The sequence below is a fragment of the Papilio machaon genome, chromosome 17, assembly GCF_912999745.1.
Source record: "Papilio machaon chromosome 17, ilPapMach1.1, whole genome shotgun sequence".
Classification (NCBI taxonomy): Eukaryota; Metazoa; Arthropoda; class Insecta; order Lepidoptera; family Papilionidae; genus Papilio; species Papilio machaon.
The window spans coordinates 2,189,876-2,217,092 of record NC_060002.1 but is presented as its reverse complement, the minus strand read 5'-3'; the positions used below and the strand labels follow the sequence as shown (position 1 = coordinate 2,217,092).

The 27,217-nt window shown below is 36.1% G+C and overlaps 5 protein-coding genes across 5 annotated transcripts; 2 read left to right on the top strand and 3 right to left on the bottom strand.

Annotated features, from left to right (window-relative positions):
* Positions 1–355: 355 nt before the first annotated feature.
* On the bottom strand, positions 356–4,231 carry LOC106712059 (electron transfer flavoprotein subunit beta). The gene is made up of 6 exons (XM_014504503.2): positions 4,096–4,231; positions 3,591–3,749; positions 3,126–3,284; positions 2,800–2,880; positions 2,008–2,148; positions 356–583 (listed from the first exon to the last, which is right to left on the bottom strand). The coding sequence occupies exons 1-6, from the start codon at positions 4,144–4,146 to the stop codon at positions 413–415; spliced, it is 762 nt and encodes a 253-aa protein (XP_014359989.1). The 5' UTR covers positions 4,147–4,231; the 3' UTR covers positions 356–412.
* A 252-nt stretch (positions 4,232–4,483) lies between these two features.
* LOC106712042 (splicing factor 3B subunit 2) lies at positions 4,484–11,731 on the bottom strand. Its single transcript, XM_045681764.1, has 13 exons — positions 10,856–11,731; positions 10,403–10,536; positions 9,946–10,109; positions 9,430–9,625; positions 8,832–9,041; positions 8,323–8,525; positions 7,134–7,284; positions 6,420–6,623; positions 6,238–6,313; positions 5,911–6,076; positions 5,478–5,584; positions 4,926–5,134; positions 4,484–4,618 (listed from the first exon to the last, which is right to left on the bottom strand). The coding sequence occupies exons 1-13, from the start codon at positions 11,601–11,603 to the stop codon at positions 4,550–4,552; spliced, it is 2,637 nt and encodes an 878-aa protein (XP_045537720.1). The 5' UTR covers positions 11,604–11,731; the 3' UTR covers positions 4,484–4,549.
* A 2,518-nt stretch (positions 11,732–14,249) lies between these two features.
* On the top strand, positions 14,250–15,585 carry LOC106712060 (ubiquitin-conjugating enzyme E2 J1). Its single transcript, XM_014504504.2, has one exon. It carries the CDS (start codon positions 14,695–14,697, stop codon positions 15,448–15,450), a length of 756 nt encoding a protein of 251 aa, XP_014359990.1. The 5' UTR covers positions 14,250–14,694; the 3' UTR covers positions 15,451–15,585.
* Positions 15,586–16,903: 1,318 nt separating this feature from the next.
* LOC106712050 (eukaryotic initiation factor 4A-III) lies at positions 16,904–18,942 on the bottom strand. Its single transcript, XM_014504494.2, has 5 exons — positions 18,678–18,942; positions 18,272–18,607; positions 17,948–18,170; positions 17,374–17,628; positions 16,904–17,265 (listed from the first exon to the last, which is right to left on the bottom strand). Exons 1-5 carry the CDS (start codon positions 18,826–18,828, stop codon positions 17,013–17,015), a joined length of 1,218 nt encoding a protein of 405 aa, XP_014359980.2. The 5' UTR covers positions 18,829–18,942; the 3' UTR covers positions 16,904–17,012.
* A 421-nt stretch (positions 18,943–19,363) lies between these two features.
* Positions 19,364–25,441, top strand: LOC106712074 (protein hairless). The gene is made up of 3 exons (XM_014504518.2): positions 19,364–19,996; positions 22,008–23,351; positions 23,664–25,441. The coding sequence occupies exons 1-3, from the start codon at positions 19,825–19,827 to the stop codon at positions 23,690–23,692; spliced, it is 1,545 nt and encodes a 514-aa protein (XP_014360004.2). The 5' UTR covers positions 19,364–19,824; the 3' UTR covers positions 23,693–25,441.
* The last annotated feature ends 1,776 nt before the right edge of the window (positions 25,442–27,217 follow it).

Here is a 27,217-nt window from a genome sequence, read left to right as displayed (position 1 = left end):
ATTGGTTTCATTTGTGGTTTTAGATTGTCTTAGTACTTGTATTGGCACATGTCCCTCATATTCTCTTTGAAAAACCAGAGACAACATGTTGTCAAAATAATACATTTATTTGTAAATATTGATATAATTAAGATTCACACAGTTGATGTAAAAAAAAAGTAATTATAACTAAGGTATGTAATTTGTCAAAAAAACCTCAATAGACTACAATTTTAAATATATTTATTTTCGGCAGACTTTATTATACTACAATATATTGCTAAAGTTGTGTTTTAAAATAAATTTATTTAATATAACAATGTTTATTCTAATTTTCAATTGACTACAAACTTTATAAATTCATATAAAATTTTGTACAGAGTAAAAATTTAAAAAACCACAATAAAGGTAATGTTTTTGTTTGATAATTTTTTTACACATGTCCTCCCTCCTTCAGTTTAGCTACGAGAGTGTCAACGTCGGGTACTATAGAACCAGCTTGCCTCACCGGAGGATCTTCTACACTGATCACTTTGATTCTAGGTGCTAAATCAACTCCTAAATCCTTTGCTGTTAATTTTTTCAATGGCTTCTTTTTTGCTTTCTAGAAAAAAAAAATATTACAACAATTTAGAGTTAAATATTAAATTAACTTCCGTAAGATTGAATATTGCACAGAGAACTGTGACTGTTAGTTCTAAAATTTGGCATGTCAACACTTAGCATTTTTTTTTTTTTTTATATAAGAGAAGGGGGCAAACGAGCAGCGGGAACACCAAGGTGTTCATCAACGCCCATGGACATCTGCAATACCAGAGGGATCGCAAATGCGTTGCCGGCCTTTGAGATGGTGATACGCTCACTTCTTGAAGGACCCTAAGTCGTAGTGGTTTGGAAATACCGCCGAGGACAGACCATTCCACAACGCGGCCGTGCGCGGCAAGAAATTTCGCGAGAACCGCACTGTTGTGGAATGCCAGCCGTCCAGATGGTATGGATGGTACCTGGCGGTCTGTCGGGTCGTCCGATGACGAAACTCGGCGGCAGGAATCGTTCCAAACAGTTCTTCGGAACACTCCCCGTGGTATAAACGATAAAAAATGCAGAGGGAACTGACGTCCCTCCGCAAGGCCAGAGTATCAAGCCGATCGGTAAGAGCTCGGTCGTTGACGAGTCGTTCTCCGTTGTATGCGGTCAAATGGAAGAAGCTGGTATTGGGGTGCTCCCGCCCAGAGATGCGAGCAGTATTCCATGTGGGGCCGAACTTGCGCCTTGTACAGTTGTAGGCGGTGGCCCGGCTGGAAATACTGTTTCGCCCTACTGAGCACACCCAGCTTTTTGGAGGCCAGCTTTGCCTTGTCTTCCAAGTGACCGCGAAACTGAACGTCACTCGATATGTCAACGCCGAGAATACCGATACTGGCTGAGGCAACCAGGGGAGTGCCCTCAAAACGAAGATTTACGACAAAGGGTTGTTTTTTAGCGGTAATGGCGCACACTTGTGTCTTTTTGGGATTGGAAGCATGCGGGCATACTTTGCCTCGGAATTACACAACGCTCATTTTATCAATTTTGCATTCAGTAACAAAAAATAAACTAGCTTCAAATTGGCAAAACACAGCTTATACACTCTGGAGTTATGAATTCTATTGAAGACGAAATAACTCAGTGAAAGACTGAGTAAATCGACAATTAGAACTTGTGGAAAGAAAAAATGCAAAGCGTTGCCTAGCAACGTAAACAACACTCATATAATGTTCGTATTTCGTAGATTTGTCCAATATAAATCGACTGAGTACGTATTTTTACGGGACTCGCGCTTTAGGACTGCAAAAAACCTAAAAATATGTTGCCCGCATGTCAAGTTTTATTATGTTGTTCTGACAAATTGTCTATTTAATTACTCTTTGAGAGTCAAATATTAAGATTTCATCAAATCTGAATTGCAATAAACATCTTTAACTGTACCAATAAGGATGTTAACCAAATTTTTCACACAGTAATATTTTCTTTTATAAGCTGTCTTACCATAATATTAGGTAAGGTGGCATAACGTGGTTCATTGAGTCGTAAATCCGCACTTATCACTACTGGGACTTTGGTCTTGATTGTCTCCAAGCCACCGTCAATCTCACGAGTTACCGTCAAACCAGCATCAGTTTTTTCCACCTGAAAGACAAAAAGCAATATAATGTATACTTAACCGTTGGTTTCCGAGACCAAAATCTTTGTATAAAACATATCGTAATTTCTGTCATTATCTATCTATATATAAAAGAAAGTTGTGTTAGTTACACTATTTGACTGAAAATTGGTGGGCAGGTAGCTTAGAACCAGGAAACGGGCATAGGAACTTTTTTATCTTGTGTGCATTTTTTTTATTCCGCGCGGACGGAGTCGCGGGCAAAAGCTAGTCTTTGATAAAACAGAGAATATATTTTAAATCAAGATTTTGGTTTCAGAAATCCACTGTAAGAGATGTAAATTATAGAAGTACTTAGTAATACATTATTATTCAGGTTTAGCAAGAGTTGGCTTGGTTTCCCTAGCAACTTAAAAAAGTTTCAAAATGTTCACTATAAATCAAACTTAGAATGTATCAGGTAAATATAAAAATTGTAACAAGTAAATATTTCACCTTGAATATTATTAATATACTAGTAAAACTACATTAGATAAACACATTCCTTATGTAAAAAGCACACAAATTTCAATTCATCACTATCATTATATAAATATAATTCAAATCACATTGATAAAAACGCTCTGTAAGCTGAGGTTATCAGTGCCATAAAATAAATAGTCTGTAATTAGACCAACCTTGGAGGCAAAAGTTCCTTGAGGCCAGTCCAAAAGAGCTGCAGTCATTTGAGCCGTTTGATTGGAGTCATCATCAATAGCCTGAACATTACAATAACAAAAATTTATTCAACAATTCATTTAAAGATAAGCCTCTACCATACTCAGAATCATTAAATATTTATTAAGAGAGACCCTTCGTATATATTAAGTATGAGAAATCTATACTAAAGCACTGCTTAGGTAATTATTAAATTACTAAACTTTATAGTGGGTCTATACTTCATAGCAATATAAACTTAAAATTTTTTAACAATTATTACAAAAAGAACAATTAAGTTGTATACCTGTTTTCCAACAATCACAATATCCGCTTTCTCATCCTTTGATAGTTTAGCTAAGATCTTAGCCACATGTATGGGCTGCATGGTTTCATATTCAGCTCCTGCCACTTCCACATGGATGGCTCGGTCAGCCCCCATTGCCAGAGCAGTCCTCAAAGTTTCCTAAATAGTTTTAATAATTTTGTAGGAAATATTTAATTAATATTTCTTATCATTTCATTGTTAAAACATCACTAAAATTGTAATCAGCCTACAAATAAATAATATCCGAGTAACTTTTAAATCTTAAATAGTTATTGAATATTTAGGACTTCCGGATAGTAAAGCTCTATTTTAAATTAACCTTATTTTCTCTTTTCTATGACGAGACCCAATATCTGCTAGTTATATTGCTAATGCCTATGGGTAGTGGTCAAATAACTCCAGATAACATGTTTGCACCTTATAAATATAAAAAAATAAATGCACCTGTGACTGGGCTGGTCCACAAGAAACTGCAATAACTTCACTGGCCAGTTTCTTTTCTTTCATTCTAACTGCCTCTTCTACAGCAATCTCATCAAATGGGTTCATGGAGTGTTTAACTCCATCTGTCACCACGCCAGATTTATCTGGCTTCACTCGTATCTATGTGAAAGTTGAAATTTTCATCTCATTACATCTTAATCTATTTTTTTTCTCATGAATAAAACAAGTGTTGTATTCTATATAATAATATCATATTTTCAATAGTTCTTTCGATTAAAATAAAAAAGGTTTCGATGTTCTATAAAACTTTGGAATAGTTTTATAAAAATAAATCACTAAGGTTTTACGAAAATTAGTTGCGGTTTGTATTGTGTTATTAGAATTAGAATAGTAGTAATAGCAAAATTTTTTAAAATTTATGATGAAATTATTTTATCGTTATCAATTAGTTGGTTAAAAATTTAATGATCTTGAGACTTGAATAACCTTTGTACTTTTGACTTACTTTGACCGCGTAATCGATAACTCTTTTTACTCCGACTAGAACACGAGACATTGTACTTAGCTTGTATTTAATTAAAAAAATAAATAATTAAACCAAAACAAATAAATTGAAAATTATTTAGAAGTAAAATCAATTTAAAAAGTTTAATAAATTGACGCACGCAAAGTTTTCAGCCACGAAATGTCAATTTAGACATTTCGCAAATTGGTGTTGCAAGTATAAGATTTAATTCCCTAGGATGTGAGTAAAAAATATTTTTTTTTCGCTTATTACGAAGTCTAATAAAATACATTAGAAAAGTGGAACGAAAATAAAACCACCATCTTTATTATAACTATTTTTATTATATCGTCTTATTTATGTTAATTTTACAACTTATTATATCCTGACTAATAATAATAAATGAATTACGCTTAGCATGAAACTTGCAATTCTAAATAAACAAGAATGATGTTTAAAATTTGAACTCCTTGTATTTTTTCGCCTGCTTTGAATCCGTATTCTGTTGACGTTTCCTCTTGTTCTGTAAAAAAACATTATAATAAGTAAAATGAGAATTAGATTATCTATATTTATATACAATTGACAAAGAGGGCAATGTTTTTCGTGTGTTTGTTTTTATGTATGTGGGTTTGTATGTATGTAAATTCTATTGTAACAGTCTAGTCTAAACGACTAAAGCGATTTTGACGAGTTAGGTGTCGATTCCTTATCTTCCCTGGAGTACAATCATTTTTTTTTTGTAAATAAAATTAACATTATAAAAAATCTAGATCGAATCCTAACATATTGCGTGTTAGAATCCAAAATTGACATAAGAATGTGGTCACCTTCTGCCTGGCAACATGGTCGGCGAGCATGTCGGAGAGGTCCTCCTTGTGTTTGGGACGTTGCTCGCGCAGATGGCGCTCGTATCGCGCGGCCACTGCCTCTGGCTCCAGCTCCAGCTCGGAGGGGTCCAGCGCCACTTCCACCACACCCTCAGCCGCGCCTCCGCCCGATGCCGTCGCACCAGCGCTTCCGCTCGCACCGCGCTTGCCTGACATGAGAAATAAAATCTTAAATAAGATAGAAATCATAGGTATTCTTAACTGAAAATCTTATGGCCATTGTGGCCATCAGGCAATAACATTGAATGGTTTTAGTATTAGAAACGATAGTGTAGTGTAAAGTGTTTTAAACAATCAAATATCAAAGACACTGATTTGACAAACGTAAAAAAAAAAAATTAAAAATCAAATTCGTTAGTAACGCAATCTCTATATTCTCTCAGCGAGTTAATTTTAATAATTCAAACTAGACTGTGTTTTTTCACCAACAAATGTTGAACCAAATGTGTTGATATTTTGTAATCAATTTAAAATCAAATGCAATGGGTATACCTGGATTGGCGGCGTTGATATCGTAGACGTGCGTGGACGCCATCATGCCGGCTGTCAGCCCCACACGGCGCTCCGGCAGCACCTGGTACAGCGCTGGCGTGTCCCCTCTGATGCAACACAATCATAGTTGTATGAAAAAAAAAACTTAACCAGAATTAAGTAAAGCGGAACGAAACAGCTTTTCTCCTTTAATTTTTAGTTAATATTTTAACTAAAAATAGATAAGTAGTGATAGAATGCTAGGTAAGTAACTCGAATGGAGAAATTTGAAAGCCCTAAGTAGGTGGCGCTAGCGTCATGAGTGGGCTGTCAACTCTGATTTAAAAAATGTATTCCTTTTCAATTTTTCCTATTTTCTATTAGCTTCCATCTATTTATTTAATAACTATCTGTGAGTTTTGATAGATTTATGTATGAATATGTATGTATTTACCCCTCGATGTCGCTATCGAGTTTCTTCTTACGCAGCTCGATGGTGTCTGGGGTCTCGACGCCGGGAGGCACCGAGCTGATGCCGAGGGGTGTGGCCAGACCCTCACCAGGAGTCGCAGTGCCCGCGCTCGCAGCCACCCCACCCTCCTCATCAGAACCTGACTCTTCTGCGACAGTTATAGTAATTTATTAAATAAAAAATCCCTTGCTTTAGACTGAAATGTCGACATAAAGTGGAAAAGGAATGTACTCACTTAGAGAGACACTTTAAGAACAAGATTTCTCTTCTGTGTTTTTTAATTTATCCTAATAAATATTTTTTACATACCCTCTTCAGATTCCTCCTCAGACTCAGATTCCAGTTCTCCCCACATGGTGCGGTCAATGTCGTGGTCTTCATTGTCCTGTTAATATAAAAATATGCCACATTGAACTTTTTTAAATTTTACATATAGCAAAAAATTGACGGAGTCACAAGCAACAGCTAATGTTTTTATATGAACTTCTTACATCTTGCCCACTGCTTTGATGTCCAAACACATCACCGTAGAGAGGTTTGCCCGCCTCGTCAACAGGCGGTTTGCCCCACCCACCCGCGTGGTACCCAAATGCACAGCCATCGGGGATAGGCGCATTCAGACCTGGGATCTTCAGGTTGGGGTATGATGGTGGCGGGCCGTAACGCTGCTGGGCGATCAGCCACGGCGGAGGTACCTATATTTTAAATAATTACAAATTATATTAGAAAATAACCTTGATTTAAAAAAAAAACGAATTGAGCAAAAGATGAAATAATGTCTTCTATTGGATGCATTTTAAAACAAAGATTTTTTTTTTTTTTAATGTACACTAAATTAATTGTAATATAAGACAGGTCACTTTTCTTATTTCATGACATACTCAAAAAAATCGAAAAAAAAACGATTTAGTAATGAAAAAAGTTATGGATAGTAAGATTTGAACTTGTTTATTTACCAATATTTTTTTAGAATTGTATATCTCGCGTCCACCACATGCGTTTTGTTACAATGTAATTTACTCTATAACACTCCGGGGAAGAAGACCAATCGAATGCCAACACATTCGTCAAAATCAGTTCAGTCATTAAGCTCTAGATCGACATAATTGAATTTACATACATACAAACTTACATACGCGCAAAAAACATTACCCTCTTAGTTAGTCGGTTAAAAAAGAAAGACTATTAAAATGAAAGGTACTTACTTTCTGTGAGCCAGGACCGACAGGCATGCCCAGCGCAGTTCTCAGCTCCTCAGATAAATCACCAGGCTTCTTCTCGCGAAGTCTCGTCTCGAATTCTTTACCCTCATAGTATAAGTCCCCATGGATAGTCATTCGAGGTTTGGTCTGCCATCTATTGTATTATATTTTATACTTAACACAAGAAATTAGGTGATTTAATTAAAGAGCGTCGGTGGCTCAGGGGTTAAACACTTGACTTGCAATCTGCAGGTCCTGGGTTCGAATCCCGTCATGTACTAATGTGTTTTTCGATTAACATATGTACATTTATCCGACGTTCTTATTGTGAAGGAAAACATCGTGATGCAACCTGCACATATCTGAGAAGAAATTAAATCATATGTGTGAAGTCAACACGCACTTGGCCAGCGTGGTTGACTATGGCTTAGTCACCCCTAACTTAGGGTAGACTACGTGCTCCTCAGTGGGGACATATAGTGAGTTGAACATTTCAACACATTAACCACCGACTAGTCTTGCGAGTTAAAGTTCATATTATAAAATCGTAATGTCATAAAACATGTTGAAATATGTATGTAAAAAAAATTTGTTGAAAAAATGATTTTGTAGTATTTTAGGTGTTATTTTATTTTCAAGATTTACCTAAAATATTATTTTATAGGCTATATAAAAATATTTATCACTTACCTCTAAGTGAATCAGGTAAATTTATAGACCTAAGTAACCTTGATGATTATAAAATAATAGTTGAACCAGTGTTTATCTGGTAAACAATGAGATCAATAATAAAAAATCTTTTCTCGATCACATTGTAAAATAATAAATTATATGGCAACATTTTTATATGTATGAAATGAGTACACAGCAACATGCAATTAAAGGAAGTCAATTTATTTGCAATTGACAGAGAATGGGACATATAGAAGGAGAATATTTCTCCTTCCTATGCGTCTATTCCTTCGTCAAATCCACTTCCTTCCATAAGTATAAAGATTGAAAAATAAAATTCAGTCAAAACTGGCAAATAGAAACAACCCGGGCAAAATTCAGTTCATATAACTGATGTTGCTTTGCTTATGAGGCGTTCAACCGAGGTCTATAGTTTTGGTCGTAAAAACCGATATGTCATTATAACAGATATCTTATTAAAGATTTTACTGCTTCATATGGATACAAAAATAAACCTTACTTGAAGAAAGCGTCATGTAATTTCTGGTAGTCAATGTCAATCTTGCCAAGTTTAGGACGAGAGCGCTCGCGCATTTTTGCCTTCAAAGTCTTAGTTTCTTCTTTATCTTGTAAAGAAGCTCGCATCTCCATAATGCCAGTCTTTTTTATAAAGTCGGGTAAGTCGAAAGGAGGTTTTTCTATACCCCTCTTTCCTTGCAGATACTGTAAATAAATGTTACAAATGTCTTAATAAAAAAAAAACTATTTTATTTATAACTACCACACACCATACTGTTTCTTAGGGTAACCTGTATAGTTTAACATTGTTATTTCTAGATGTAATTCAGTAATAATTGTAATTTAAATTGTCACATGAATCATTCTCCAGCCCAGACTGACAACCTTTATAAGCGAGAATCCTCTACTAGCAAGAGAAATATTACAGTTCCTATGATTCTCGCTTATCCAGTTTCGACTATACATTCTGAGGCTCTAAGTAAAAAAAAAAAATTATATCAATGTGCATACCTTGCGCTTGTAGCACCAATGTCTTGGCACCTGAACTGTATTCCTATGAGCTTTAAGCTGTACCAACAGCTTTGGATCTCTCGCAGTTACATCATACATCTCAACAACATCAGGTCGTGACACCAACTGTTTCAACTCGGCCACTGAGAGCCGAGACAGCTTCTTCAGCTTGCGCTTAGATAAGCGCTCCTTTTCATCTGCTGCATGCTTCTGTAATAGGAGTATGCTGTTATCTATTTTTTGTAACTAAAGAGTTGTGCTAATCTCGAGAAATACATTTTTAATTTGAACACACATTTGCGTTATATATATTATTAAGCCTACATATTAAGCCTAACATATTATAAAGCCACATTATGGATAGTAAAATCAGTTATAAATTCACTAAAATGACCAACAATATTGACTCATAATAACTGACAGTCTCTATAACAGGTTAACCTTTGCCCGTGCCAGTTCATATTTAATAATTAAAAAAAAATTGTAATAAATATAGCCTATGTTACTCAGCGTTAAATTAGCTTTTATAAGGCAAAAGAATTTTGAAATAGGTTGAGTAAGAAAAACTGAAATAAATGTTTCAAAATTAATCACAAACCTCTACAGCCTCGTCATCAGCTGCAAACTGATCTTGCACCTTTTCCAGTGGCTTTGAACTAGATTTAGGTGCATCTTTGTCAAACTCCTCTTTGATTTCTTCCTTTTTCTCCGTGATCTTAAACGCTTCTAGAATACGATGGAATTGTCGATACATTGGTTCCAGCTCATGAAACTGTATATTTTCTTGGACATATCTAAAAGAAAAAGTTACGATTAAAAATGCAAAGTGTTAGCTTTGTTTCAAGTAAGCTTATAAAAAATTATATTATCAACTTTGATGTTCAAAAACTGTACATTGTAAATTAAAATTTGTTTTAATAATGATCAAGTCATTGTTTAACCCTTTAAATGCCACTAAAATACTGAAAGTTGACTGTGGTACATGAAAATAATGCTATTGACATTGAAAGTGTTAAAAGTTGAAGACTGTCTAATCTTGATCAATTGTGTGTTATAAATATTGCACCTTAGAAAACACAATTTTGTTTTACAAACACTACTTAGAAATACTTACTCAATTTCAACTGCTTTTTCATTTTCCTTATCACTTGAACCTTTGGCATCTTGTTTTTCATTCTTTTGTTCATCTTCGACTTTCTTAGATTCATTTCTCTTCTGTCTTGCAGCCTTCTTCTTTTTCTTTTTGCGTTTATTCTTGCTAGATTTGTTAGGTTGACTCTAAAAAAAAACAATTGTAAGTTTAGCATATTATAATTTAAAAAATCAACCAAAAATGTATAGCTTTAAAGAACCATTCTTTCATAAATTAACCATTTGTTTAAAATAAAACAAATCTTATTAAATTGTTTTTATATTTTTGCGAATAACTTAAATTAAATTGAAAAAAAAAATCCCTTCTATATGTCCTAAAAATAATAGCAAATATTATTAACCACTACATTAACTACTAACACAATTTCTAAACATTTGAATACAAAGAAGGTTATGTATTTTCTTTGTCTTTTTCCTACCTCTTGCTTTGAAATGATAGGTGGTAGAGGTGCCTCGGGAACATTATCATCATCGGAATCCCCTTCATCTTCTTCCACATCATATTCTGTGCTGATCACCGGAGCTGGAGGGACTTCTGGCATGTCCTCTTTATCTGTTAAAATAATATTTATGGTTTAGTTACAGAACTACTAAGAAGAAGATGCATGGACATTGTGAATTGAAATTTTATTTTATTAAGGTGCTAATAAAATAGCTTGTCTTGATTAAAACTTTATAAATTTTATCAAAGCAATTAAATTGTTTAAACTTTCGTTAGACATTTTAATTATCACATTAATATAAGTTAAAACATACATTTAATTCTGTGGTAACCCCCATTGGAGGTCCATCATAATCATTTCTATCTTTGTATTTCTTGTTCATCAATTAATATTTCAAAGAAATTATAAGTTTACAGGCTTAATACATACCAGCCTCCGTACTTTCTTCATCACCCAGGGCTGCTTGTCTCTGATCTTTATAAGCAAGTGCCTCTTCTAAAGCCTTGGGCAACACCACTCCACTAGGAGCATTTGGCTTGTTTCTAAATTCTTCAGGAGTATCAATTTTCATTGTCAATAATGAAGGCAGAGGTTGTGAAAGGCCTTGTTGATCAATCAAAGATTCATCATCTTCATCCTCAACATCATCCTCATCACCATCATCCTGTTGATCATCCCATCCTGGCGGTCCATCAGATCGGTTCTGTCTTCCCCAACCTGGAGGTGGAACTGGGCCATCCCAGGGACCATGTCCTATACCTGGAGGTCCTATATTTGGAGGAGGCCCCATCCCAGGAGGCCCCATATCCATATTCATGCCTTTCATATTCGGCCCTCCTCGCATCATAGTTGGAGGCATTCTAGGAGGACCCATTCCAGGTGGACCCATAGGAGGACCCATACCCATACCTGGAGGTCCCATACCAGGGGGCGGAGGCGGCGGCATTCCGGGTGGTCCCATGCCCATCATACTAGGCGGAGGACCCATGCCTGAAGGAATGTTTGTCGAACCATTGGACGAAGTGACAGGAGGCATTGCCCCTGGAGGACCCATCGGCGGAGGTGGGATGTTTCCTTGTCCCATTGATCCCGGCGGTGGCGGCATTGGCGGAAAATTTGGCACACCGGGTGGTGCCAATGATCCATTATTAGAAGATCCCGTACCAGGTGGCTCCATCGAAAATTATATTTGCGTGGTTATTTGAAAATACACCAATCGCACATTTAAAACCTTATAAAAGGAAATTAAATACAGGAATCAAAAATATCGATTCAACGCTTGACGCAGGTTGTTTATGACATTGACTTATTTGCATAGACCTTTATAATAGGGACGCGACATATTGTTCTATACGTACAATTACTTATACAAATAGCATCCATTTTGAAGGAACACACATAAACATATATCTATCTCGTTCTTACTCAGCACTATAAGTCGCAGGAAAACAAGATGACAGTATTTCAGTGCGGACATAAAGTGAAACATGAAAATACGTAAATACCTAATGAGGCCGAAAAATCCGCCATGTTTAGCGCACCAAATGTCATTTTTAGAGCCGTACTTGTATTGTCGAAAAGTCGTGATATAAATCAAAATAACCAATTTTCAATATTTTGCTTGTGATTTAAAATAATTGAAGCCAAATGTAAATAATTACGTCGCAAATATGCATAAGGAATGACGTTTGTAATTAAATAAATGTTCTGAAGGTGCTTTGTTTTTTATCACGCGGTCCCTTGATAAGTTTTAATTTTGAATCACTCTCACTTATGATATACTAGCTGTCGCTCGCGACTATTAGTAGACTATGTGTTCTTCCAGACTATGCTCTACATCTATGCCAAATTTCATCAAGATCTGTTGAGCCATTCCGGAGATACCTTCAAACAAACATCCATTCATCCATCCATCCGTCCAAACATTCGCATTTATAATATTAGTAAGATAACAATATATTTACTTCCGATTAAAGTATAAATTCTTCAAATAATTAATACTCAATAATATTTAAAATAAAATGAGCCAAGAACGTTTATCGATAAAACCTAATAACCTTAAAATCTTCTGGGCAGCACTAAAACCGCCATGTTTAGCGGCCAGATGACGTCACAGCGGCACGCATATATTGTTGACGTTTCATTTCCATAGGTTTCATACTTCAGTGCTTATTTGTCATCAAGACCGAGTTATTTCACGCATAGATAAGACTCTAATGCAAAGCTTATCTGTAGAACTTGAAAAGAAAACCATCGTTTTGTTTTCATAAATTAATTTTCAATTTACTGGTTTCGATATTTTTGTTCATAAAAATAATAAAATAAATCTTGTAATATATTAATTTCATATTCATAATTTGTATAATTAAAATGTGAAATGATGTTATCAGTGGCAACCAGAGCTGGGCATTAACTCGTTAATCCGTTAATCGTTAATTAACGAAGTTAACATTTTGCTTAACGGATTAACTTTTAAGTTAACTTCAAAAAGTGTTAACGCTTTTGTTAACTTCCGTTAAACTCAAATTCCGTTAATAAAAGTCCGTTAATCGTTAAATTAGAAACTTGGAGACGTGCTGTCATTTTGTTTAAATAACGTGCCACGCCACGCTCGTAAGTTCAACTATGTTGAGAGACTGTCGGCGACTCGAATGGTGAACGAACGAGTTGATAATTGATATATGTGAAGTTCGCGTGCAAGTGTGATGCATCAGAGCGTCCGGGAAAGATGTGACCAACAGGACGAAATCAAAAGAAGGTTCGAAATAGTATATTTCATTACGAGTATATAAAAGCAAGATTATGTAATAGCCCACATTCCGAACGCTCTTCGTCCCTGCAATAGCCCCCAATCCCTTTTTGAGCAACTGTATTAAAACATTTTTTTACTCGTGCTTTTTCTTTAGCTTTTCCAACTGTCAAAATAATGTCTATTAAAAAGAAAAAACCAACCACGAAGTTTTAAAAAAAAAAATCATTGAAGTTTTTATGATTCATGCAAATATTGCTAAAAAGAAGCTCCTAATTTGTTACAATATCAGATTTAATAATTTTATTCAATGAATTAGGTTAGGTTTTATTTTATTTCATCTCATTAAATTTCATTTTCATTTCATATCAATTAAAATAATCTATTGAAGACTTGGTTGTTTGGGCATAGTTCCCTTTGCCTACCCAGAATGGATGAAGAAAACAAAAGAAATCTCTGTTTGTATTCTTTTACGGTTGGCGCAATTTTCCAAACATTTTAGTTTGTTGAGTTTATTGTGTTTTTATTATTCTATTAAATTGCTTCATTTTTTCGCAACCGTATCAAAAATAGTTGTTTAGTACACGTGCGAAACTGTCATTACAACTTGTTCCAACTGTCAACCCTTACCTTCGGCTGCGCCTCGGCGCGGGTAGACATTTGTCGGAACTCTTTACAGTGACAGGCTTTTCGCACTCGTAATGAAATATACTATAATGCATTCATACTTGTCTCTAATACTAATGTGTACATTCTATAAATGTATAGTCAAATTACTATTTTAAACAAGTGTCGCCACATAAGTGTGAAATTAGTATGTATAATTTTGGTATGGTTAACTGTTAACGATTAACTTTAACTTGCGTTAAATATTCGAGAATTTAACGCTTTAACGATTAACGAAGTTAATTTTTTAATTAACGGATTAACGATTAACGAAGTTAACTTTTCGATTAACTGTGCCCACCTGTGGTGGCAACGTTTGACAACTGATGATGTATGTACTCTTTGATGATTGGGACATATTTGATTGGTGCACTGACCCCTATACCTGGACAGGCAACAGCTTAGGTATTTTTATACCTATTTGATTTTCGTCATTTTGGCGCCGACAGTATCGGTAGTAGTTAATGGTGAATTCGAATTTATAACATAATAACGAAACATGAATATAGATAATAGATAGAAGAAGAATATGGAGTTGGAATAGTTTTAACTGTCAGTAATATTAATCAGCTCTTTCACGTCTTAACGAACCAAGCAGTGACCGGTCCATAGCCATACACTATATAGGTCAGTGGATTGGTACATATTATTTCGTCATCATACTCTTTGGACAACATATCAAATAGAAATATACAACATAATACTTTTCATTTTGAATAAAAGGTAAATTTACATATTACCCATTTATCGAGATAATCTTAAGTGTATAAAACCCTTATTTGATTCTCTTGGTAGTGAAATTGTTAACATTATTGGAATTGTAAGTGTAAAGTGGCAAAATCAGTAGAAAAATATGGCAGAAATTAGCGAAAAATACAACACCAAATGCCCCGGTGTAAAACGTCTGATGCGAGAGGCCATGGAGTTAGCGGAAGCTACAGAAGAATACTGTGCGAGACCATTAGACGATAATTTATTTGAGTGGCACTTTACAATACAAGGACCAAAAGGTACAGATTTTGAAGATGGGGTCTATCATGGCAGGATACTGTTACCCAAGGAGTATCCTATGCATCCACCTCATATAATACTATTAACACCGAATGGGAGGTTTGAAGTTAACAAAAAGATTTGTTTGTCCATATCTGGACATCATCCAGAGACATGGCAACCTTCATGGTCTATAAGAACAGCTCTCCTCGCCCTGATTGCCTTTATGCCAACACCTGCAGAAGGTACTATTGGATCACTTGACTATAGCCCAGCAGAACGCAAAGTTTTGGCAAAGAAATCGAGAACTTGGTCTTGTTCAGAATGTGGAGAAATAATAAATTTACTATCTTCAACTGCAGCAAAACCGATAACTGAAGAAGAACAATCTGTTTTAAACCAAATTGCATTTAAAGGTGAGGATGAACAAGCTGCAAAGCCACCTGTGGAAGAGCCTGCACCAGAAATTGAGCCTCAAGTAATTGAATCGTCTGACAACAGTACTACTTTCTTAGATCAACTGACAGAGATTCTTGTTGCACTACTTGTTGGGGCAATAGGTATATTTATTTATAGACGCTGGAATATACATCAAACCACAGCTAGTGATGATATGTAATGCATTTGATGAGATTTCTAAAGTATTTTAAGATAATGATTGTTAAACACAATGTTTTACTTTTAGTAATTACATACAAATATTTTTTTTAACCAATAAAAATCAACAATCATTTTCAAACATTCATAAGCTTCCAAACATACTTTAGTGTAAAATCAAAATTCAATCATCCTTGGTAACTAGTTTTTGGGACTATTATTTTTAATATAATTTTTATTAAGTCATTACATTGTGCACATGCATTTTAAACTTTAGTTATAAAAGTAGTTAATTTTCACTTAAAATCACATTATGATGCCATTTAAATGGTTATATTGTAAATGGACATGTTAAAATTTACTTAAATATAAAAAAAATGAATTGTCAGTATCCCAGAGTGGTACTCAGAGATGTATTTTTAACTTAACTTGTTTTGGCATTTTTAAAATGTTTATAATATAGTTTCTTTGTATCGCAAAACATTTTGTAAAAAAAGTTCTATTGCATTATAAAATTCGTTTTGCTATTGTATTGTGTACAATAGCAAAATTAATTTTATATATTTGTAGACAATTTTTGTGATTATTGTAGATGTAAATTATTTATTTTCTAGGAAGAAAATAGTTTGTATAAAATTGTATTCTAAAGTAAATGTAAATTGTGAACTTTGTGTAGTAAATGGAGGATTTTTTCTTTTTTCTTTCAATTTTTATTTTTTCACAACACTGGATTGATTGTATATTTAAAAAAAAGTTATCAGTTTTCTTTACAAACACCTTTACAAAATGTGTTAACTAAGTTTTCTTGGAGCAGAATCACCGTTATGTTGATTTTTGTACAAGTATTTCAAATGACAAAAGCAGATGAGTTTTGAATCGGTGACATTTGACTGATGCATTATTGTGTTCATGAAATTGCAAACCAAAAAGCTTTCATTTACTGTTAGCCTGTTCCTATATTGTGTAATTTTTAGGTACATTCCAGGAGCTTAATTATGTATATGATATTGTACATTATATTATCTTTTAGCAATTGTTAGATACACTTATTGATAAATGTATATTTGCAAAATAGTTTTTTTAACTATATGCTTTTTTTTGTGTTGATTTATAAATAAAATTTTGGACATTCTATTGTTACTTTTAATTGGAACCATTTAGTAATTATCCTAGGAAATTCAATCAATCCAATTTTCCTCACATTTGCACAGTCATAAATTTTTTGAACAATGCAATTAATTTAAATAACTAGCGCTCAAGACTAACATCATCCTAATACTTTAAAAGGCACTGCAAGTTAAAACTAATACACTTATAGAAGCTTCTCTTTAACTCAAGTTTCTCGCTTATGGAGGTTGTCTGTCAGGTCCGGACAATGACTCTTTCATATCCAGGTTTGACTAGGACCAGATATATGCAAGTGATGGTGTTTACTACTTCACCAAGTTGTGTTTAGTAATTCAATGAAACAACAATTTAAATAAATGAATGTTTATTAATAAAGTTACAGAAGTTAAAGAGACATAATTTTCACCTAAATGATCAGTTTTAGTAACTGGACAAAGATGAAATTAGTAAGATATTTTAAATTAAATCTGCCACATTCATTGGCATTTCGTCAATCTGAGTAGAGTAGTACTGTTCAATATCTCTGAGAATTCTAATATCATCCGATTTCACAAAGTTAATGGCAACACCTTTACGTCCAAAACGACCAGACCGACCAATCCTGTGGATATACAGCTCACGGTTGTTGGGAAGATCGTAGTTAATAACTAGCGACACCTGTTGAACGTCAATACCTCTTGCCCATACATCTGTCGTAATTAGAACTCGGCTGAAAATATAAAACAAAAGTTAATGTTATAATGACATACATGTTTGACCATTTGTGTGTATGACTAGAGTACAATATCTCAATGATAGAGTAATAAAAAAGTAATACCTTTGTCCAGATCGAAACTCTTTCATAATATTATCTCTCTCTTTTTGCGGCATGTCTCCGTGCATGGAGCTGACTGTAAAGTTTGCTTCCTGCATTTTCTGTGTGAGCCAATCAACCTTCCTCTTGGTGTTGCAGAATATAACCGCTTGAGTTATAGTCAGTGTGTCGTACAAGTCACATAATGTGTCAAACTTCCATTCTTCCCTTTCCACAGCCACAAAGAATTGCTTGATACCTTCCAATGTCAATTCATCACTAGAAACAGAGACAAACACTTTTTGTACCTGATGTTGAAGCAAAAGGATTAGTAATATATGAAGAGTTGCATGCAATGTTATTTAGGACCAGGGTCTTTAAATGTTATTATTAATAAATTAATAATATTAATTCTTCATCAATATCGGTACTGGACCAGTCTATGTCACCCTTTGTTAAACAGATCAATTATGGCAATATTTTTTTAGTAAACAGTGATTCAGTACCACTGAGTCACTTGGGAAGTTTACATTCATACAAACAAACATTAGTGGCATTGAACATGTTATATATGGAATACAATTATAAAAATACAAACCGTTTGACCAAAATTCTGATTGGATCTGTCATAAACTTTGAGGTCATTTCAAGTATCTCATGGGGTAGTGTGGCAGAAATGAGAACAACCTGAGTTGCTGGGGGTAGGTAGCGGTACACATCATAAATTTGTTCTTTGAAACCCTTGTTCAACATCTCGTCAGCTTCATCAAGCACTAGCATTTTAATTGACCTGGTGCGCAGTACACGTCTTCTTATCATATCTGAAAGGTATGTACATGTTTAAAATAGATTTCTATCTATTTTAAAATTTAATTGTTGCCCGATTTTATATACTATTTTTTTAAATAAATCATTTACATACCAAATACTCTTCCGGGCGTTCCAGACACTACATGTTGACCATAATCCAGCTTCCTTATATCTTCTCCAAGGTTAGTGCCGCCAATACAAGCATGGCATTGTACGTTCATAAAGTCACCCAAAGCAAGAATAACCTTTTGAATCTGAGTGGCTAACTCGCGTGTCGGAGATAACACAAGCACTTGAGTCTCCCTGAGTGTAGTATCCAGGGACTGCAATATCGAGATCGAGAATGTTGCCGTTTTACCGGTACCAGACTGAGCTTGAGCTATAACGTCTCTACCCTTCACAATTGGCTGAATGCTTCTTTGCTGTATAGCAGACGGCTTCTCGAAACCTGCAAAACATATAAAATATACAGTTTCTTATAAAATAAAGAGTATTCAAAAAAACTCTCTCAGTATTACCGTAAGTGTATATCCCTCGAAGTAACTCGTCTCGCAAACCCATTGAATCAAAAGTTGGAATTACTTCCACATCTTCACTCGTGTCGAATTCGACATTCGACAAATCTTCTGATATTATCTTACGATTAAAGGATACTTCTGACGATGCCATGTTTCAACACCTAGTTTTAAATTACACTAACTTTCTAAATACAATAACGAGGATGTTACTCAAACAAAAATGCAAACACGCAAGGAAAATACGCGTTTCTGTTCTGTCACTGAAAGGAAACAATTTTTTTTATATAATCTGTTTCGATTTTCATTGCCTAAAATACCTAAAATAGAACTCAACACAGATTATATAGCATATCTATAAATCCTTTTCACACTGAAACTGGACGGTAACCTAGGTTCTAATTATTGTTATGTACTTGGAGCCCTAACAATTTTTCATTGCAATTTTATTTATAGGTCACAACTTTATTTCGCGATCAATTAGGACGAATTTACTTCCCTCAATAAAACTATTTGTAGCTATCGCGTTTTATGTTCTTAAAACACTTTTATGTATAGTTATGTACTAACCAGTAGAAAAACATTATAAAATTAGATATTTGTTAAAAGCAATTACAAGTAAAGAACATAAACGATGAACGTAATTTTAGCATAACCTGAACGTTCTTAACAACGCATTCGTTTTCAAGTTTATTTGTGACCAAAATGAACGATTGTATTTGGATTTTGAACGAATCAAAATGGATGCTGGGTGTGAATGAACTATGTACTGAAAAACGAACAGCTTTTTATCGAGTTGTGTCGTGGGTCCGATTATAATCGGGAATCCGGCGTTGCGGTTTTGTTTTGTAGTTGTTTAGGTAGTGACAAACCTGTAAAAGTGTTGTTAGGTTTAGGATTGTTCGAAATAATAGTACAAATTGGCAATCACCGTGTCGGTAATGTGTTTATACGAATCTTCGTCCGATACCTATCAGACGAGCTTCCCGCAGGTGGCCCTATTAGGATGAGGACTTTGACGGAAATACTAAGTGTCGATCTGATTCCACGACTAGTAATCAAGGAGCCATTCGCAGTGCAAAGAGCGACATGGCGATTATGTTTCACCTAAAGTGTTGCTCGTGTGTAGCGTAGAGCGCTCAGAAATGAAATGCATATACAGGGAGGAACGGACACAACTCTGACAACATGTACCAAAATGACAGAAGAAGTAGACAGAAGACATGGTGTGAATGGTAACAGCAGTAGCAAAGTGAGCGAGGATGTTTCTGGTCCCAATTCTACTCTCGCTGCAACTGGTGGAAGGCTTAAGTTCTTCAAAGGTAAATCTCTGTTACTATCTTACTGGAGTAGAACTAATTGTCAGTTACAGATGTTCATTACCATGAGTTGATAAAAAGTAGAAAGTCATTCATGCTCTGATAATCATACACTGGCTGATCTGAGTGAGCTGTTGCCAATTGTCTGAATGCAGCTTCTCTGCTATTGTTGTTAGTTTTGTAAGAGGATAGGTGCACTCTAGTGGAAACCAATTATCTTTAGTGAACAACTTTTCTCACACTCTTATTGTCATGGTAATAAGACCATTCACATTAACTTAATAGGAATTGGGCATAAAACAAATTTATTTTGAATAAATAATCATAAATTTGTTTACATGTTTTTAATTTTATGAAAATATTTAAGTAATACTATACTTTTTGCCTATCAAAAAAAAAACGAATTTATGAACACAAATAATAATTTGTATGTTTGTAAGAAATTGAAGGACAACTGGTGCTTTACATTATGTAAGAGTTAAATCAATTATTAAAATACCTCTTGTACAAAAACATCTTTTTATTACTCCCATTGATTTAGTTACTAATCACGAATATAAATTTTCATTATATTTTATTCTTTATAAAAAATATGTTTTTTTTTCATTTTATGCCACCATAAAAATTTCTTGCAACATTAACATCAAATGATATTGAATAAATTTGATCTTTTTGCTTTGATTAAACTAGTCAAGTAGCGGATAAATTAAGCATGTGTGATCCTTATCTAAAGTTATTTCATGCCCAAATTAAATTATTAATTTACTAAAATAACTTGAAATATAAACCAAAGAAGGAGACTGCTTAAATATTTTTTTATACTCATTAGGTTAATTATGTAACTTTGTTTTTATAGTAAAATACATAAGTACTAAAATAGTGAATTATGAATTCATGTAATTTGATATTCAAGATTGTGTTAATTTACATATATTATGAAAGGATTATCAATGTCATATTGATGGTGTTTGGTTTAAATTTTACATAAAAAGTATATTTAACTAAAATAAAACTCAGTTTAAGTTTATTATAGTAAAATATTTAGTATGTAAAAAGATTATAAAATTTTATGTGATTTTTAAATGAAACTCTATCAGTCTTATAGTTTAAATTGATTAATATGCCAATGTGTATGTATATTAATATATGTTAAACAGATAGATTTAAGGTAAGGTTTTCCTAGTACACAAAAACTACTTGCTGGCCCTGTACTACATATCAATGTCACTTCAATGTTTTTAACACATTATAATTATATCATTTCTCTTGGTATATATAATATAATATTTTATCATTAATGGCCTCCCAAGTAGGGTTGGCGACAGGCAGCCGTAAAAACTAAAGCCAAAACTTTAAGGTTTTATAACCTTGTGTGCCGACCCCACGTGAGTGGGAAAAGGCCCGGGAGATGATGATTTTATCATTAATGGATTAGAACATCATTTGGATTAAATCTAAATAAATAATACTTGTGTTTAAGGGTATGGATTTAACTTTTGTTTATTTGCTAAAATTATTAAGTTGTTTGTTAAACATGTATCAAATGAGATTCATTGATGAGTAAATCATTAGAATTTTATATTTCTTGTGGCATTCTTGGTACCCATCATATTATACTAGTAATAAACAAATTGATAGTATTATTAAGCATTTGCTTGTAGTATCCAAGTTGTACTTGAATGAAACAAAACACGATGAAAACAAACAATATGATAGTATTGAATAAGGGAAGAAGTGTTATCATGGAGTTGAGTTAACATTGCACTTGCTTAGAATAACAAAGCAGACAGGTGATTATCACATTTGACAAGAACAAATATGGCCGACTGACTTTATCATTGTTTGTTTTAGTTTAAGGGAAACATTGATATGTGTTACTCAGTGCAGTATTAACTTGTTCCATCAAAACAAATGTATATCTATAAAACATATATTGTTTTAATTTCTGCCCCTCCGTGAGAATATTTAACACTTAAAATGATATAACTAAAGAAAATATTGGCACAATTTTCAGATGGCAAGTTCATCCTGGAGTTGGTGCGCGGGAGCGCGCGCGAGGGCGAGCGCGCGGGCTGGGTGTCAGTTCCGCGCAAGACATTCTGGCCGCCCGCCGCCGCGCCCGCCACGCCGCCCGCACCCCCGCCCTGCGCCTCGCTCTCCGTCTCCGACGACAACAGTTCCGTGCAGTCATCGCCCTGGCAGCGCGACCACTGCTGGAAGCAGGCCACCCCGCGACGAAACGTATCCAAAGAACTAGCCATGTACTACTGCAGGCCCGCCACCCTGCACAACGCCGCAATCGAAGTGCCCGCGCGCCTCAAACGTCGCCGCCCCTACGACACCAGTCACCTCGACGCCGCAGCATTACTCAACGGCAATGCGCGCAAGGGCCCCCTTAATGGTGTTTGCGATAAGAAACTCAACGGCGAACTCGCCGCACAAGAGGTAAAGCCCTGCGTTGGCGAAGACGTCGTCGACGCACCCTCCGATTCTAAAACGAAAACGAACGCGGAAGAAGACAAGAAAACGGACTACGACCGCGAGATATATTTTCACATGAAACTCAAGAAACCATATCAGTATCATAAGTTAAGGGTGTACAAAAAGACGCGGCCTCCGATGCGGCGCAAATTGCTAAACGCGACCATCGATAAGCTCCGCGAGAAGACTTCCTCGCTGCCGGTGATCGTGAACGCGAAGCTGGCGAACTGCCGGCAGGAGCACATGATGGTGTCGCCGCGGAAACGTATCCTGCGGGAAATGGAGCGCGTCAGCCTCGAGGACCAGGCGACCAAGCGACGTGCGAAGACGGTGCCGGCGCTCAGCACGGCCTCTTACCCGCCCTCGCCGGGGCCCAGCCACGCCATTAAACAGGAGCCGGTGCGGCCCAACGGCACCGGCCCACGCAAGGAAACGCCCTCCAAGAATGTGTGCAGCTATAGCATTCACTCATTACTAAATCGGCCGGACGACAGTCCGTCGCGTCGCTCGCCACAGTCGTATGCCCCACTGCTGTCGGAGTCGCCGGGAGCGGCGCAGTCGGACGCAAGCGGCAGCCCGGATGGCTACCGGTACCGGTACGGTGCGCTGGGGCTGAGCTCGCCGGGCCCGCCCACGCCACCGGAACTGCGACACCAGCGTGCCCCAGTTGCGGCCGGCGGATACGCGCGTGCGTGGCCGGCGTACCGCGGTGGCGACGTGTACGCGTACCCCTACGGCTACGTGCCGCTGTACCGCGCTCCCCCGCTGTGGCTGCAGTACCCGCCGCACGCGCCGCACGCGCCCGGCCCCTGGGCGCCACTCCCGCACCCACACCCTCTGCTCACCGACCTCATACCCAAGGACGAACACACCTCCGGTAAGTGCTATGAATTACTTTTTACTGTAAAATAATTTTATCATAGAATGTAAATGGCCACAAATATTAATTTTAATATTTAATAAGAGAAGGAAGCGAGAAAGTGTGTGGATCTTTCTAGTATTATAAATGTAAAAGTTTGAATAGCTAAATGGATCTAACTGAAATGTGAGATAGATGTAGAACATAATTTGGAAGAACACGTAGGCCACTTACTATTTTTTTTTAATTCCTCGCGAACAAAGTCGCGGGTAAAAGCTACGATATAAATATCTCGATCACTTTTTAATAACAACTTTTTCTTAATTTCAGATTTGCCGTTGAACTTGTCGAAGCACTGAAGCAACCTGTCGAAGGCTTTTCAAGCCCCGAGATTCGTGTTTCCATGGTGTCTGTGCTGTGAATATTGCAAACCTGAACAAACACGTGCACAAAGGCGATACATCTTCGAGAAACTCTAACCTTATATCATTGTAATTGGAAGTGAGTTTTCGCAAGATGTGTTTCATTGGTGACTGTACATGGCGGCTGCAATGTGTACGAAGACAGTAATGCCGCGGTCTCCGCGGTCGCCGCACGCGTCTCGTGTTGTCGGATGTAGTCCTGTTAACATTCCATTGTCGCACTCAACCGATTGGCGTCCAAAATGTCCAAAAATCTAATCCCACCTAACCCGACCTTCGGTGCCACCACCGCGGCGAATTATAATTATTACTAGCTGTAAAAAAATATCTTTTGCGTACCGGCAACTAAAAATAAAGATCAATATTTTTGTATGAAACGTAATTTTTCCGGCGGATCTGATAGTCTTGAAGCCTATTTACAAAATGTATATTATATACTGGAATATAACTATTTTAGTATTGATGTATGTACGCAGAGTCAAGTGTGTATTTTCGTAAGATTTATTTGTACCGCAAGTTGAATATTTTAATATTGGCTATTATTTTAGGATAAGATATTAAGATGATGAATCTGAATAAAGAAAACAGTTATCGATTGTTAGCGAACAGTGCCTTGATACAAATGAAGATAATATATGAACATATTTATGAAAAAGTATTTAGGTCTATATTTAACCGATGTCTGCCTTCAATTCAGACTAAATCTAAATCGTCTGTTTCCGCGATACCACGCTACTTTGTCAGTGGCTGGTCCGTTACGAACTCGTCAAATTATCTATATGACTGTTCGATCTCATTATTTAATTTAGAAAATAAAACGAGGTTAAAGACTACAGTTTTGGGATCAAATTTGGATGTGTGTCAATGTAACATGTATATTAAAATAAAATAAAAAAAGACATTGTATATATAATTTGTGAATGGTGTAATATTGAGAGAGGCCGGACGTTAGATTCTATGTAAACATGAACCGCTTACGATATATCGGTACGAGTTTATTACCTACAAGTAATAATTATTGTAATTTGTACAGTATTTTTGTATTGAGTATTTTATGGCGATTATGACGATCGGTGTTTTGTGTCGTGTCGTGTCGTGACGTGGGAGTGCGCGGCGTGCCGTGTCGTGCCGTGTCGTGAGACCGGTGCGCCGTGACGGCTTTGAGATTAAAACTTAGAGCTAGTTACTTGCAATGTTAGTTGAAGTGTGGGGGGGGGCTTATATATTATAAGAACAGATAAACGACGGTAAGGGACTGACTTTTGAAATAACATTATTGTATAAAATAGTTTTGTAATCGGAGGCCTACTCTAACAAACCATATAGTCCGCCAACAAAGTTGACTTAGTCTAAATGTAGCATTAAAACATTCTGCTCAATTTAATTCACAAAGAGGATGAGAGTTTGGGAACAATCTCAGGCGACGTCGTCGTGTCGATGGGTGCCGACTGTACTTGTGTCAACAGTGTCAATAACGAGGTTTAGTAATTCGCTTTGCTAAACCTCGAAGTGTCACTTCATTGCACATTTTGATATATAAATGTGAATTGTTTTATGTTTTTTTAATTCCTTACATACGGATATTTTTCAATCATTAATCTATTCAAAAGTGTCCGAATGTGATGAATACGTGTAAAAAATTGTAACGATGTTTATTTATACAGCTTATATTTGTATGATTTTCAATGTAGGGGAACATACCCATACTACGTGACCTATTTTTTAAGATTTTTCGACCCCTCCCTCCCCTCGGTGACAATTCGTAGTATATGACAAGACCCCCCCCTCCCCCTTTAGTTTTCACGTAGTAATTCATAATTATGATTTTTAATCATTTCACTGGCAAAAATTTAAAAAAATAATAATTTGACTCATACTCGTCTTTATTGCATAAGACTGCAATAAAGACGACTTCCAAAACACATAAAACTTCTTGTAGCCTCCTGGATAGAATCCGCAGAGGTCGCACGCGAGACAGGTTGTCCACTGCACCACCATGCACCAACTGTGAGTTTACAAAGCGCTAAACACCGCGCTATATTCGAATATAGGTCGAAAAAATACGAGATTTCTGTCATTAAAATCGACTACGTGACAAAAAGCTGAACCCCCCCCCCCCTCCCGTGACTGACCGTAGTATTTTAAAGACTCCGCCCCCCCCCCCTAAACGGGTCACGTAGTATGGGTACGTTCCCTAGTCGGTAGTAATTAGTGTTTAGGTTTTTGGAAATGTTAAAAACATGTTTTTGTATGAATGGACATGCGAAATATATTTTTTTTGTGAGATAAATGTGGGAACAAGGAAGTACAGTCAAGTGCCATTGGAATACAACGCTAGTGTTGTGTTGCGAGGTACAGTCAGAACCGACGACAGCGACGAGGTCGCGCCGCCGCTCTCATTGTTAATGTCATATATTTTTGTATGTGAACGTGTAACCTATGAACTATGTGATAGCGCTTTTCGAATAAAGTGAGACGTGGCGATGCAGGGGTCAAAAATCCACTTAAAACATATTTATCATACGGAATAATAGCTATTATCCATTTATCGTAAGATGTAGTTATGTACTCGAATAAATATAACTTTTTAAAAAAGAATAATTTTCTTTTATTTTTATATTCATACAAACCACACAATCCCACGATTTTTCTGCACATCAGTGCTTAGCTAATGAAGTGTCGCGGGACATCAATTTAATTCATCAGGCGCTCAAATAATATTTTCGTGAATTATGAATTTTTAATGTCTATGTACAATAATCTGCTGACTGTAACATAGTCGACAAATCTAATTCAATTAAAAATCAATTAGGATATAGTTTGGATTGGTAAGGTAAGGAGCTATGGACTATTAGGACAGAAAAACAATATCACTTCAAAGAAAGAAAAATACATTAATCCGATTTGTGCTTTATTTATGAAAAAAATTGTAAATTATCCTACAATGAATCTCCGAATGAAATAGACTTACATATCGTTTTATGTATCAAATACATTATTTTGCTCGTCGCCAGATCAAACCACATAAGAACAATATAGTTTTAAAATTATTATCTACAGAATCCGTTCTCGGCGATTCGATTACCAAAAATACAATCTTCGTTTGGAGCGCGCGGCGGGCGCAGGGGGCGCGGGGGGTGCGCTCGGGGGTCGCGGGGGGCGGCGGACGTATTTACACGGCGAATGTACAAGGGCGGGCGCTCAGCCGAGCAGCGCCTCCATCGTGTAGGGGTGCGGCGGGTGCGGCGGTCGCGGCGGCTCCTGCAGAACATATTACAATACATTGCATATACTTGATAAGTTGATAACTATACATCGATGACAATAATTGTGATGGAATTATTTTTTTAAATATAACTAATAGTGTTGAAAGAAGGGAAACCACACCTGTCAGTCGAGGATGACGAGCTGCAGCGGCGGCGCGGCTGCGGGCGCCTTGCCGGGCGCTGCGCCCCCTGCGCC